This window comes from Astatotilapia calliptera, chromosome 6 (genome assembly GCF_900246225.1).
Source record: "Astatotilapia calliptera chromosome 6, fAstCal1.2, whole genome shotgun sequence".
NCBI lineage: Eukaryota > Metazoa > Chordata > Actinopteri > Cichliformes > Cichlidae > Astatotilapia > Astatotilapia calliptera.
In genome coordinates, this window is record NC_039307.1 from 19,128,881 (window position 1) to 19,144,749 (window position 15,869).

Consider the following 15,869-nt stretch of genomic DNA (forward strand, 5'->3'; position numbering starts at 1 on the left):
TAACAAATCTCATTTATGATGCAGTTTGAGTAGAAAAAATGAATAGACGGAGAGGGGAAAATACAAATGTCAAAGAAATGGCATATAATGGCTTTAGATATAATGCACCTTGAAAGTTTCTGATTGACTGAATGTCTGTAGTTAAAGCTCCATGATGTCAATGTAACATCACATATACATAAATTTGAATGAAATTGATTATAAGGTCGCATTCTCTTAAAAGGGATGGTGCTGGAACAATTATCATTTGCCTGGATGACATCGAGCAAACATGATTCATGATACTTAACATGAATAACTTTTTATGATCAATGCTGTGGAATGGTTTTTCCCTTATTTCCCTTATTTCCTTATTTCTCTGTGTAGTTATTACAATATGATGTAAAGACTGTTGACTGCTGCTGCGGTGGCACAAACAGCAGATTAAGCCTTTAGGCTAAAAAGCTTGTCAGCGCAGAGACAAAAAAGACATTCTGTGTTTAACTAGACCACACACACACACACGCACGCACACCACGGGTCACTTTTCATTCAATATGCAAATTGAAAGTGCAGTTCATTTGCTGATGAAAGAGGATTCGTGCTCAATTATATCTTAATGGGTTGGATATAACAGCATGTTCGGGTCAGCATATTTTTATTAGATGATTTTTTATTAGGTCAAATGAGACCAAAATTTCTTAAATCAGCTGAAGCAAAAATGAACTAACCTGACCGGAGGAGCCAAACAATACACACAAGCAGGCGCGCACGTGCACTTCATTTTCTAATTGCCCGTTTCTTTCTTTCTCTCGTTTCTTCCCAGAAATGAATGTGCGCGCTCATGCCCGCGCGCACAAAACACGAGGCGAATTCCAGGATTCATTTCGAGGGAAACAAACGCGCACGTGGGGCAGACAATAGAGGGCGTGAGTGCGCTTGAAGCGGGCGAGTGTCGGTGCCTCTGAATGTTAAGCACATTGGCCCATAAGCGCTTTACACACCCACAGCTCCTGGTGCAGCTGGGAGGGGGGGAGAAAGGGGAGTGGGGGTGGGAGAGAGGGTAGAAACGGCAACATGTCACCCGTCTAGGCAGTTTGTCAGTCTTTGTTTACTCTCCGTCAGCAATAAACTGTTCACTAATGGCTGGTGCACAGGGCTCACTCCGTCAATAATGTTATGTGTTATGGGGAACTCCCTGCTTTCAGGCCGGGAGACAAACGGTGCTAGTGGCTCTATAACAAACGGCCTGACTAGCTTGGAAATTAGAAATGCAAAGGTGATGTAGTAGAGCAGCAACGTGGAAATCCCGGTAGTGTTCAGTAAGCAGCGGACCGATGCTGCATTGCGCTTCTCACCGAGCAGGTCCCTCCGCTGAGAGACAACAACTCCACACCAGTGTGCGCACGTGTGTGAGTAGACTATGTAAGAGGCAGTGAAAGCCAAGAAACAACCGAAACACCTCTGAACGTTAAAAGAAAAGAAAATAAAATCAGAAAAAGTGGTAGATAGCATGCTTACCACTTTTAATTCATCCGTGGAATTTATTTCTGCATTTATTTACAATAGAGCATTGGTTGCAGTGTTGCCTTGTGGAAGGTATACTATAGGTTACAGTTTACGCATGCCGTGCAACTATACCCGTCACAGGATTGTAAATATTACAACAATTTCCCATTACGTGAGAGCGCAAAGGCTGTGTCAATTTCTGCCTCTTTCAGAAAAGAATGAATGAAGCCCTCTACACTTGCCTCTGCAAAAGAGCTGCACCAGCAGAAATATGACTGAGCGCTGGGCTGACTTGTATTACAGCCAGATCACTCTCTTTTCTATCCGTCTCTCTTGTCCTTTGTATGAATACGTGAATAAAGATATTTCCCCACCAGGAGCTGTCAGCAGCCCAGACACCAAGCCATTTAATCTTCCTATATGACAGGAAGGGGGGTGAGGTCTGTCCCCAGTAACCGACATACACACACAGCGACCCAACACCGCCTCTGCTGCCTCTCCCGTTACAGCTCAGCGATCGAGTTACGCGAATGGGGGAAAATGTTGCAGTAGCGAAGAGAGAGAGACAGAGAGAGAGAGAGAGAGAGAGAGAGAGAGAGAGAGGCAGAGAGAGAGAGAGAGAGAGAGAGAGAGAGAGAGACTGCAGCATTGCTGGAGACCGGAGGCAGCAGCAGCAGTCCCGAGCAGTGCAGGTGAGAGGGAAAAAAAACCAGAGGAGGAGGCGCGTGTGGAGGAGTGAGAGAGAATGCGGGACTCTTGGAAAAAGACGCATCTACACTCGGTCCATCACCGAGACATCCATCCCGAACACGGGCTGCACAGGATTATGCTAAATTGATGCTGCACTCGGGATACCCCCCTTTTAGTCCACAAAGAGTGGCTCTGGTTTTTCTATTTTATGAGAAAATACATGATCAGAAAGTCGGCTTGCAAAACACTCCTCTCTCCAGATAACTTGCGTGAAGGAATCCGACTGCTTGGCACGTTGCTCCACTGCGGGAAAAAGAGGAAAACGCAGCTGGATCTGAAGGTAAGAAAAGATCCCGTCTAGCAGGATCCCAGAGACTTGTTTCAAACAGATTTTCATTCTTTTTCTGAGATTCGAGTAAATTTTGACCATCCGGAGAGCTGAGAGGCTGTTTTCTCTTTCTCCCTCTCCCTCTCTCTCTCTCTCTCTTTCTTTCCTCTAGTGGTGCTGCATTGCAGTTTCTAACTGTGAAAAACGCGAGAAAAGCCTCTGTCCCAAATGTGACTGGAATAAAAAGAAGTTACAAATAGCATTATGAACTGATAAGCGCCCTTGTCCGGATAGCTCTCCGGTTTACGGAGGGAAGAGAAAGAAGTGAGGAAGTGGATTAATCCAATTCTGATAAATTAGTTTTATTTTTCGCAGCAGGATGGATTTTTTTATATCTCTGAGGCTTAAACAGCCCAGCAAGATAAGAGCACTGCTGCTATAGAAGTTTGAAAATAAAAATCACTGAGTATAGGAGGAGAACAGAAGAAAGGAGCCTGTGCCACTGAAGTGAACTACAGTCAGAAAGCTTTTCTCCGGACCTCAGGCAGCAGTCCACAGAGAGTGGTAGAGAAAGGGTAAGAAAGGATAAACCAAACACCCACGCCGTGAGGTACACCAGAACATAAATAAAGAAGAGACGAGCCGCAGCTACGAGGCAGACAGAGCGGGAAGGAGAGAAGCGAGAGAAAGAGCCATGCAGAGGCTTGGTGCAGTGCACTCCTCCGCGGCGCAGGTTCTCAGCCTCGTGGTCTTAGTGCTGCAGCTGCTGACTCAGCTACCGGGTGCCGACTCAGCTCTCCGGTACCGGGTGGCGGAGGAGGGTCCACCTGACGTCAAGATTGGCAACGTAGCCGCAGACCTTGGCCTCACAGCAGGTACAGGCAGTGGGGATGTCACCTTTGCCCTGGAGAGCGGCTCAGAGTACTTCAAGATTGACAATGTGACAGGTGAGCTGACAACCGGCCCACGGCGCATCGACAGAGAGAAACTCCCCCAGTGCCAGATGATATTTGATGAAAATGAGTGTTTCTTGGACTTTGAAGTGTCAGTGATCGGGCCACTGCAGAGCTGGGTAGACCTGTTTGAAGGCCGTGTTGTCATCACAGACATCAATGACAATACACCTTCCTTCCCCTCACCCGTGCTGCAGCTCTCAGTTGAAGAGAATCGGCCCATTGGAACCCTTTACCTGCTTCCTACTGCCACAGACAGAGATTTTGGGCGAAACGGCATTGACCGTTATGAGCTCATTCAGGACGGTGGGGCTGGGTCAACTTCATCAAGACGCACAGCAGGAGGAAACCCCATTACTAGAGTAGATGGGCTTGGGGACCGGAGGGGTAGAAGTGGAGATAATGGGGGAGGAGCTAGAAGCAGTGTGTTTGAACTGCAAGTGGCAGATATACCAGATGGTGAAAAACAGCCACAGCTCATTGTGAAAGGCACCTTAGACCGTGAGCAAAAAGATTCATATGAGCTTGTCCTGAGGGTTCGAGATGGAGGGAACCCACCACGTTCCTCCCAAGCTCTGCTTCGTGTTTCTATCTCTGACGTGAATGACAACAGCCCACAATTTGAGAGGTCTACATATGAAGCAGAAATGGCAGAAAATGCCCCTCCAGGTACACCTGTCCTCCAGGTTAGAGCGTCAGACCGTGATATTGGAGTCAATGGGCAAGTGGAGTACGTCTTTGGAGCTGCAACTGAGTCTGTCAGGCGACTCCTAAGGCTGGATGAAGCAACTGGATGGCTGAGTGTTCTCCACAGGATTGATAGAGAAGAAGTGGCACAACTGAGGTTCACAGTAATGGCCAGGGACCGCGGCCAGCCACCCCGCACTGATCGAACCACGGTAGTTTTGGCTGTTCGGGATGAAAATGACAACGTTCCTGTTGTAGAGATCCGAAAAATTGGCCGGATCCCTGTACGAGACGGAGCCTCTTTAGTGCCAGAGAATGTCTTGGTGGACACACCAGTAGCTCTGGTCCAGGTGTCAGACCGGGACCAGGGAGAGAATGGAGCTGTGACTTGCACAGTAGTAGGAGATGTCCCATTCACACTCAAGCCAGCTGGGGAAACAGTGCTCCCACCCTTACCTGCAGATGACGCCTTTGACAGGTAAGATGAACCAAAACAGTTAACAGTGATAACTTACACAAAATCCTGAAAAGTTAAAAGTAAACATGCCAGGATAAGTGTTTATCATTAAGCATTTGCTGAACAACACTGAATCAAAGACTAGATAATAAGTTACTTGGGCACACACTGTCAGATAATGAACCTCTATCCTAATAATAATTCCTTGCCAAAGCACGGTGGAAATTTTTTAAGGAGCACAACACAGTAAGTTATCTTTGGTAATTATGAAGTAATGAGGCATTTCAAATAAAAGTTCAATATGATACACAACTTCACTTGAGCGGGGGACAAAACATTAGCAAACAGGCAGAATATTAGTAAAATAACATGTGTCTATGTATCATTAAGCACCTGAATCAAAATGACAGAGTTGAAAAACAACAGCGAGGTCATTGTTTATTAAAAAAAGGGTCATATACATCAAACAATACAACTTTAAAATTCCATCAAACACAGGTAATTTATAGCTATTTATTAACACTTATGTACAGTGATTAATTCAGTTATCAAAGAACACAGATGTGTGAACAATCAGAGGGAAACTTGAACCCTTGATCCTTATACGGAGAGATTCTGTGGGCTCTGTCATGCTATGGAGGTCAAGTTCCTGGAACAGTTTGTTCCCTTAAAGGCAAGGGTCTCCAAAAATCAATACAAAGGTGTCCTGAGTGCTCACCTTTATTGCTTGATGAAATATTTCTGTACTGATGGCCTTAATCCATAGGGCACAAGGGGTCACTAAATGGTTTATGAGTATAAAAATGATATTAATCATATGGTCTTTGTAGTAACCCCATCTCAACCCAGCACAACACCTATGGGAGATTTTGAATCATATACAAAGACCTGACTCTCTACCATTGTTATCAAAACATCAAATGTGGGAATATATATTTTTTAATAACAATATTTAATCCCCCCCATTAGCGTTTCGCACACTTGTAGAATCAGTGATGAATGGTGAATAAAAGTTGTTCTAGAAGGAGCCTATTAGCTTAGTAAGATGCTTTTCTTCTTCTTTTGTAATTTGTCAACCCCCATTTTCCATAAACTGTACACTAATGTGAAGCTACTTCTTGGCTCACTCACTGGTATCTCCTCACCATACATACCATACAAACCTTGAACCGTGTGAACTGTTATCATGATTCAGAAATATACAGCATATGAAAATGTATATACACCTGCTTATTCTAACACTGATAACAACACATCCAGCAAACTGTTTCCATCTAGATCTCTGTTTTTCACAGAGAATTCAAGTGTTTTTCTATGCCAATTTCACTTGAGCTTAGTTCAAGTAGTGTCACTCATTCACTAACGTTACAAAGTAGGGAAGCTATCTTACAATCTGTAAACTTAAGGCACAAATATTCATTATAGTCAAGGGCTTTGCACTTTTAAATAATATTATTCCAGCAGTGATGACTACAGATGTCAGTGCACTTCAGTCAGTTATAAGAATGTTCCCTTAAGGCATTGAATGGCAGGAGTGAGAAAAAAAAGACAAAGCCTCTTAGGATATTATTGTTAGTACCAGACACCTGTACAATGAGGTTAGTGGTTTTATTGAATGTAAGGCTATTGTCGACTAAAGAAATTTGTCAAAGTGGTAACGATAAGAGGTCTTCACCACATCGATACATGGTTTTAATTAAAATGTCACAATCACAGTTTCTCCAGTGTTAGTGTCCCTTCACAGATTATTGCAGTCACCTTGGAAGATGTTTTTAAATCCAATGATTATTAAAGTAGCAAATATTAGAGCTGATTGAAAGAAAAGTGAAATTATTCGACAGATGTTAATTTTCAGGCAAAAAAAAAGAACAAGGTATTCTCTAGTCCTTTCTTTTTAATTGAGTGCTTGTCTTTTTTTTGTTTCTAATCACTGTGATCTACGTATCTCTATGCTTTTTTTCCTGTTGGAGAGACAACACAAGACTTTTGAAGATGTGACCTTGGGCTTTCTAAAATCAAAAGAAGTGACATTTTGTATGATATGATAATAGAACATTTCCCATAAAAATACCAAGACAATAGCCACTTAACTTTCTGCAACACCTGGTGTCTCAGTGCCAGTGCAGTTTAATAAGAAATATCATTATTTGTCTCCACCGGAGATCAGACGTATATCATTTCCCTGTAAAATGTCTATTGCATTCATGTTTCTTTTTTTTCTTTTTTCTTTTTTTACAGGAACAAGAAAAAGTACTTCTTACACACTTCTGCCTTGCTGGACTACGAGGCCACAAAAGAGTACAGTGTAACAATTGTGGCAGTAGATTCTGGCAGCCCCAGTCTCTCTAGTAACAGCTCATTGATGGTGCGAGTTGTAGATATCAATGACCATGCTCCAACCTTTGCCCAGAGTGTTGTGGAGGTCCACTTTGCAGAGAACAACTCGCCTGGCGAAAGGGTAGTCACTGTTGTAGCTACAGATGCAGACAGTGGCAAGAATGCTGAAATTGCCTACTCACTCGACCCTGCTGCTAATGGACCATTTTACATAGATGCAGACAATGGAGACATTCGTGCCACTGGGGTTTTGGACCGTGAGCAGCGAGAGCGATATGAACTGCGGGTTTTTGCAAAGGACAAAGGCACCCCGTCTTTACAAGGCTCTGCCAGCGTTGTTGTTCAGGTGACCGATCGCAATGACAACGCTCCAAAGTTTGTTCAGGAAATCTTCACATTTTATGTAAAGGAGAATCTGCTAGCCAACAGTCCAGTTGGCATGGTCACTGTGACTGATGCTGACGAAGGTCAGAATGCAGAACTAAGTCTTTTTGTAGAGATGGATGGAGTTGATGAGAAGATGACAGGAGAAAAATCAGAGGGAGAAGATGGTAAAAAAGAGAATGAAGAGTTGTTCTCCATTGAGAACAACACTGGAACCATCTTCTCTTCTTCATCATTTGATCGTGAAAAGCTTTCCACCTACACTTTCCGTGTCCGGGCAGTGGATGGAGGTGAGCCTCGCAAAACTGCTACTGCCACCGTCTCGCTCTTTGTGACGGACGAAAATGACAACGCCCCCGCAATTACTTCTCCAGCCAACGAGTCCTACACCCTCCTACCGCCTGCTAGCAGTGCCCGCACCATTGTCAAAACTGTAACAGCCATAGACTCAGACACAGGCCCAAATGCTGATCTTCACTACTCTCTAGTAGGAGGAAATCCCTTCCGACTGTTTGAGATTGGCCACACCAATGGAGTGATCACCCTGGCAGAGCCTCTGGAGCGCCGCCACAGAGGTCTACATCGTTTGGTGGTCCGAGTGAATGACAGTGGCATCCCCTCTCTCTGTGCCACTGCGCTGGTTCATGTCTTCATTAATGAGAGCTTGGCTAATGCTTCACTAGTGGATGCACAGGTAACTTCATGTATTAATACAGTCTTATGCTAACTGATTTCTCCCACAGAGTACATTAAGTTAAATAACTCAAAGTAAAAGATTTAATGAAACCTACTGTCCCTTTTTGGTAAATGTGAACCACAATTCCACACTGTTGATAATGATAACAAATATTGACAGCGATGGTATTGCCCCGGGGCCTACTTAAACGGCCACAATGTCTACACATTACAGTGCAGGAGCTGTGGCTGCAGAATGAATAAATGCAGAGATTCTGCAGCCTGCATGGTGTAATTTTCAGACAGTTTTTTGGGGGAAAATGTGCCTACATTTGCCCCAGATAAAGAAGCCCATTTCTCAATTGATGGCTACTGGCAATGCCAGCTTCTTTGTAGTTTGGAGCCTACTGGAGTGTGTTCTTTGTCCAGCATGCATTGTTATAATGTGTGTGTGGTTAAAATAACTGTTATTACTGAAGTGGTTCTCCTTTTATGGTACATTGAACTCAAAGCTGAAAGCATTAGGTGTGTGTGTGTGTGTGTGTGTGTGTGTGTGTGTGTGTGTGTGTGTGTGTGTGTGTGTGTGTGTGTGTGTGTGTGTGTGTGTGTGTGTGTGTGTGTGTGTGTGATAGAGAGAGGGAGAGTGAGAGAGAAAGAGGAGAGGAAAAGAGTGTGTTTGAGAGAGAGAGAGCATTAGAGGTAAGTATGTTAGAGAGCCAGCAAGAGAGAGATCGCCCTGTCCCAGTTTTGGCCCTCTGATACAGAATAGGTTGAAGTATGTTCGTACATTTGAATAGAAGTTATTCCAGAGCCGTGTCTCTTAACTATAGACTTGAATATTAATGCAGTATAGAGTTTGCATTGTGTTTTGAAGCACACTGTGAAGAGAAGAGACACGGGCAGAGATTAGATAAAGTAAACCACTTCAAATGGTAAAGGAGTAATGTTTACTGGGAGAATAAAGAGAATCTTTAATATATAATGCATCTGCTATTACTGAATAAATCTGTGTGGCTTTCTGAAACAGAAGTCTTCAGAGCAAGATCAGAGTTGGCTTGAAAGAGCCACACAGAGGTGCAGAGGTAATTGACTAGACTCAAAGACATTACCGAGATACCAAAAATAACTACAACAGTATGAGTTCAAATTTAGCTTATGCTATGCTGGTGGAAATCTTTCTTTCTCCTCTGCCTCCGTATTAATCAAATGAACTTCCCATTACACTTTAAAAATGTTCAATTAAGTTATAAATGCTGGCAGGTAATAATTACTGAAACTTTATCTCTGGTGTGGAAATTGGTACTGGCGCTTAATTAATTAAATTGGTTCAGTGGCTTTGTGGTTAGAGTGTTTGTGCTGAACTTGTGGTTTCAACTCCCACTTGAAACTTGGGCAGGAACTGATTCTTAGATTTTCTCTGAGGAAAAGGTCTTCAGCTGTCCACTCTTTGCATGTATCATGATTTATATAAATATAAATATTGTATAAATAGTAGTGAGGTAGTGAGGCGAACAGTAAGAGTAGTAAGAGGCACACATATAACAAGCAAAAAAAATGTTTTGGTCAATATGGACAGCATAAAAAGTTCCACTGAACTCTAACCTATGCAAAATGTTAGCTGAATCTGTAAGAGCACACTTTATAATGCAGATGCACCTCTTGCAGACTCTACCTCGTTCTATGCTTGTTGTAGTGTATTGCTTCCCTGGGTGGGAAGATGACTAAAAATGAGACACTTGGAGAATATATATGATTGCCAGCTGAGAAATGTAAACTTTAACTAATTTCTCATTTTCTGTTATGTTAGTATAGCTATTTTAGACAGTTGCATAGCAACTACAGTAAAACTGTGCTAAACATGCCCTCTGAGTAATCTAAATCCTTGTATTGAACCACACTTAAAGCTAAATGTTGTGTTTTAGCAAGGGAAAAACATCCTGTATTACCTCAGCTTGAAAGTTTTGACTCACCTCATGTGGAGACAATTTGGCATCCAGATATCTTTTCGAACAAAGTCAAACAAATGAGTGCAGACAGAGGGTGAATGATTTTATCACAAGGGAGTAAATAGAACACCTTATGAATTTAACACTTAAAAATAGAAATATATATAAAAAAAACAAGAAATCAAAGAGATGAGAATTTAAAAAGATCACGAGGTAAGTGATGAAACAATACCAGGGCAGGAAGAATTAGCTGCAGTATGCCTAAATGACCATGCCACTGAATCAAACAATAGGGTGTAATATATCCAAGCTGATATAAAAGCTGTCTGTGATTACAATATGCATAGTTTAGTGTGACTGTAAGGAGGAACTTGAAGGAGTAATTGAGTAGAAGTCATTGAAGAGAGAATACCTCCATCTCATAATGAAGTCAAACTGAGTGGTGGATGGATGCCAGATGCAATTAGGGAACGAAAACGGCTGCTGCTGCTGCAGTAGCACCGCGGCAGAAAATTACCCCAGTCTTTTCTATCCAACATTACTGGGAGAGCCACATGTTGGATAATTATCTGGAATATCATTCTGCAGAGTTTGAGGTAGAAGAAGAAAGAATTTAGTTGTGAGATTTTAGACATTGCTGTCATTTGGGACCCCTTAAGGTACATCAAAAGTGTGATCTACTATGACGTCCACTTACACATTTTGACCAATTGTATATTATCTCAGTTCATCTATATATATATGAATATATATTTTTTCATCTTAAAAATGTAAGATTTTTAAAAGTGTTGCTATTCTGTGGTGTGAATTTATTGAGCCCCCAACCGGGAATGAGTACTTTTCAAGTATCGGCTAGTTGTGTGGACTCCTTGTCTGGATGCATCAGTATCTGCAGTGACATGCTGATAACTGAATCCTTGGAGAGTAGAACAGATAGATGCTAATGTTAGGTCCAGCTAGAATAAAGCTCATGCAGCAGAATGGAAGATTCCTCTGGGATTTTGGGATGCGTCACAAGGTTGAATTCAAATGTAGGGGTAGAGTTGGCAGCTTATATCGCTCAACACTTGGGGCATCTAATGTTCTTGTGCAGGTATGCTGTACCCATACCTGCATACAGCATGCATATCTACACTTGGATGACAATACATGGGCTGTCTCATCTTCTCACATGCACACTCACTCACTCACGCACACACACACACACACACACACACACACACACACACACACACACACACACACACACACACACACACACACACACACACAGAGAGAGAGAGGAGATGATTCACAAGCATACACCTTGCACCATTTCGTGTTTTTTGCCGTCACATGTGCCTGTGTGCTCACTCAAACACACAGAGACTCGGCGGCTGCACCATCACATAGTGGTATCTGTACATATGACACACCATCGCAATGTTCTCTTTGTTCTGCACACACAATACAGCAGACAGTGCAGGGGATGCGCTATGCCAGAGACGCCCAGTAGAATGAGAATGGAAAGGAATACTGCAGGCAAAAGAACAGTGGGGCTGATGGGAGAGCGGAGCCTGGCAGAGAGGCCCTCTGCAGTGGAAGCAGAATAATGGAATAGAACCAACACAACTCAGTGAAAAACAATGAAACTTAACCCTGATAGATGGGGATAAAACAACGAACTACAACACTGCCAGGCTTATTCTCAGCTCATGGATAACAAAAAGAATGCCTCTGTATAAGTAAGCCTCATATGCCTTTTGTAGTATAATGAGCAAGTTACACAGTGCAGCTGTATGAGCAGAATTTTCTGCAGTATTACTAACACTGCAGGTTATACCATATTTTTTTTTTATTGAGCCATCTGAAGCCACGAGGGCTCATATTTAACTTCTTTTTCTCCCATCCATCCTTGCATACTTTATTATCTAACATTCTTAAGCAGCAGGCAGCAGGAATTACATGAGTCAGTAGTTTTTTGTCTAGATGGGTCAAAGAAATTGTCGTATGAGCTCTGTGACAAGGTGTCGGGATTGCTGAATGAGTTGTCTCGCTAACAGCTTACACTCTCTGCGGGCATGTGTAGGTGCATAAATAGATATCACTGTGCTCATATCTGTCTAAACTTGTAGTGCATCTAAATAATGATTCTGCCTACAAAGCTGGTTTGTATTGATTAGTCGTATTTAAATTCATGAGTCTACCCCATATTATCAGCAGGGCTGTGCAGACCAGAACACCACAGCCTCATTGTCTCCTGTCGAGCAAGGCTCCATATCCACTAATGGCTGTGTTTGTGTTTCAGCATAACCCACTTTCTTATAATGATCCTTTTATTAGTGTACAAGCTCAGAGCATGTCTGAGCTTCAATCCTGTATATGTGTTCATAAAGGAAGATAATTGTTAGATCTATCTTAAGCCCAGAGACAAAATATGTGCAATATGCTGTATATTGAAATGGATTAGCGTGGATTTACCTTGTAACAAAACCATTATGCTAAACAGAACAAACTTGAGACCTTAAAATGTGGGGGAAAAAATGGCTCTAAAGACAATTCCACAGAGCTCACATATTTACAGTGGCCTCCTTATTTGTCTAACTGTCCAATTCGCAGTGCAAAAATTGTGATACCAAATCCTTAACAAATCCATGCCTACGCTTTCATTTACAATAGGGACATTGTTCATTGATGAGACAGTAGATGAGTTTGCATTCAGAGGGTGTATTCATAATGTCTCTTGAATTTATTTTCACATTTACTGACTGTTTCTCCTACTTTTCCCATTCCTAACTGCCCATGAGCTCAATGTCTAAAGTTTCATTTTATTCTTTTAATCAGCTTTAAACAGTATAATCCCAGATTTTTTCTCTACTACTGCAGAAGATGCGAGATCACAAGTGAAGAATTGGAGGCACAATTTGAAATGCTGCAACTGGGAAGCAAGAGCAATTATATATTTAGTGACACCCTATGTGTCTGGGAATAATGGGAAGCTCTCACACTAAAACACAGTGTAATTAAGATGACGATGCTGTTTGATGTTTCTCTGTGGCTCACCCCCACTGTGTCATCTTTTTACAGTTGCTGCTCTAAACTTTTTATTGATGGTTTGTCTCTGCATTCCTTTTCCTTCTTTACTCTGCATTTGCATCTTATCTTTCCCCCTATTCCCTTTCTCCCCAGGTGGCCCGAAGCCTGATGGCTCCGCTGTCACTAGACATTGCAGGGGACCCAGACAGCGAGCGTGCGTTAGGCAAGCAGCGCCTCAGTGTAGCAATTGGTGTCCTGGCAGGAGCCGCAGCAGTCATCTTGGTTATTCTTCTGGTAGTCACAGCTCGGCAGTGTGGTGCTCAGGGTAAGAATGGCTATGAGGCCGGCAAGAAGGAGCCAGAGGAAGATTTCTTTGGTCCCACGGGGGCGCAGCCACAGGTTGGCCGTGGTGGGGGATCAGATCGTGGACGCAAGCCTCGTAGGGACAAGCGCAGTGGAAGCAGTGGGAATGGACCTGGAGGAGGAAAGTCAGACAGAGCCCTCTACAGTGGTATAGTCACAGTCAACGGACTGCGTCGCCATGCCAATGATGATGATGAAGAGGATCTGAGCAGTGCTAGTGAGCGCCTGGCAGCTCGTTACTGTGCTGTGGATGGTGACCCTGGAAGCCCGCGGATGGGCGGTGGTAGGAGGCATCAGTCAAGCCCAGATCTGGCCCGGCACTACAAATCCAGCTCGCCCCTCCCCGCAGTGAATCTTCAGCCTCACTCACCTCCAGCAGAGGGAAAGAAGCACCAGGCAGTCCAGGAGCTGCCTCCCTCTAACACCTTTGTAGGCAGTGGTGGGTGTGTGGGAAGTGCTGGTTCCAGCAGCAGCAGTAGTGGAGGCAGTGGCAATGCAGATGCCATGTCCCTGGGATCTGACCAGTGCTCAGAGTATGGCTGCCAGACTGGAAACAAGTACAGCAAACAGGTAGGCGCACTGGATGTTGAATATTCTTTTGACTGGTCCCTCTTTACAACTCTGTCTTAAAAAACTCAGCTCTTTCTGTCTCTTTGTCTCTTTGTCCGCTGTGTGGCTCCTGATCTCCTCCTTTTCATCCCAGGCTTCATGTCTTCTTATTCACACATCTGCTGACATACTGTACTGCAAACCCTGTCGCTGATGTCTAAACACCATTTTATCTCCACAAAATAGCTGTCAGTGTGTGTGTGTGTGTGTATGCTTACGCACTTTTTTGTGTCTGTGTCAGCATACTAAGCCTATGAGCAGTGTGGCGGTAGCCTGCTGTCAGACGCGTGCGCTCCATGTCAAACATCGGCCCTCTGTTTAGCAAGATCTACTACAGGGCACATACATCAAGCTCACACTGTAGCCAAAGAGTACGTGAATGTGCATGATTGTGTGTATATGTGCGCGCGCACACGTGTGTGTATGTGACACCGTGTGTATGAACCCCTGAGGAGATCAGTCGGAGTGAAAACAGAGAGGGGTGTGGGTGAATAGTTGCTTCCAGCAGGGTAATTGGTCATTTTGTGTTTCTGTTTCCCTTGTCAAGCTGTTATCTTTCTTCCATTTATATATATGTTTATCCCATAAACAATATCAGTCATATAGTTAATGGATGCAATGGCTTTGGTTTTCAATCCAGGCGCTGCAGTTAAAAGCTGAATTCCTGCTGATAAATAAATGCACCATAGAGATGGTCACTCACCCCTCCACCTACACATGTATACACATTTACAAATACACAGACACAGTCACTATCTATCATCACGGCAGCTAACCCTTCTTAAAGAGGCGGGCTTCTCATTTCCTTGACAGACAAGTCTACATTTATCCTCCACGTGGTGAGAAAAGTGCTGATGTGGTCATTAAAAGGGAAGGAGAGCAGCTTCTTAGGCTAATCAGTTCATACATGGGCTCTCTGATCCCGCTCAGTGCACGTGCACACACACACACACACACACAGGAACACTCACACATATGCATACGCACACAAACTGCAGAGGTTAATCCATTACGGATTCAATCCTCTTAATCTGCCATTCCCAGGGAAAGAAAATGCTTACTGGGAGAGTTTGGTGTTCATGCTTATGTGCACTCAAAACATGCCAGAGCAGAGAGAGACTCACACAGACACACAAACTGACAGAGTAATGAATTATTGATCGGATGTGGTAATTAACTCCCATTCTGCAGTGAGGTTTGCCCCCTCCCCACCCAAGCTGACCCCCAAAATTTCCAACACCCATTGGTTTCATACACAGTGTGTGTGTGTGTGTGTGCTGGCTAAGATTTTGGGAGCTCATGCGTGACTTGGTTTCGCTTACATGTCAAAATTTGTTAACTCAAACAGTTTAGCGACATGAGCAGGTTTTTGTTTGTGGGTGCCTGTCACTTTGCTTGCAGTAGTGCTTATTCCATGAAGGCATATGCATTTTATACATGAGTGCAAGTGAGAGATAGACTCCGGGAGTAATAGGTGGTGTGCATGTGCCAGATGTAGGATTTGCGATGCCAACAGAAATTGGAATAGAATTAGATCAGGAGTGGGTGAGAATTACAGAAGGTTAGGAGGGGGAAGAAGATGGAGTAAACGAGATGGGGCAGAACTTCTGCATTTTAAAGCTACTTTACTGGGTCAGTGAAAATATTAAAAGCTGTTCATTTGAAGTCAGCACATCATCAGACCAACTTGGATGCTCATGAATAAAGTGCAAGATTGCATCAAAGAGGAAACAAGATCACAAGACAGCTCAGTTAATAGTGTTGGTTGTTTTTATGTAAATTGTCCACTGAGGAGTAGGGAGAGAGAGAGTGGGAAAGATATCTGTATACGAATGGAAATGGTGAGGGACAAAATGGTGAAAAAAACAGAAATGTGGTCTAAATGATTAGCTATTTAACTAAATTCTACAAGAAGTGTGTGTGTCCGTGTGTGTTTG

The 15,869-nt window shown here is 43.3% G+C and overlaps 1 protein-coding gene across 1 annotated transcript in view; it reads left to right on the plus strand.

The window, feature by feature from the left end:
* The first annotated feature begins 2,150 nt into the window (after positions 1-2,150).
* Positions 2,151-15,869, plus strand: part of pcdh7a (protocadherin 7a) — a 38,750-nt gene continuing 25,031 nt past the window's right edge. The window contains exons 1-4 of the mRNA XM_026170852.1: positions 2,151-2,518; positions 2,679-4,624; positions 6,842-8,018; positions 13,114-13,893. Of these exons, the coding sequence (XP_026026637.1) occupies positions 3,201-4,624; positions 6,842-8,018; positions 13,114-13,893 (3,381 nt within the window). The 5' untranslated portion in view covers positions 2,151-2,518; positions 2,679-3,200. The remainder of the gene's footprint in view (positions 2,519-2,678; positions 4,625-6,841; positions 8,019-13,113; positions 13,894-15,869) is intronic.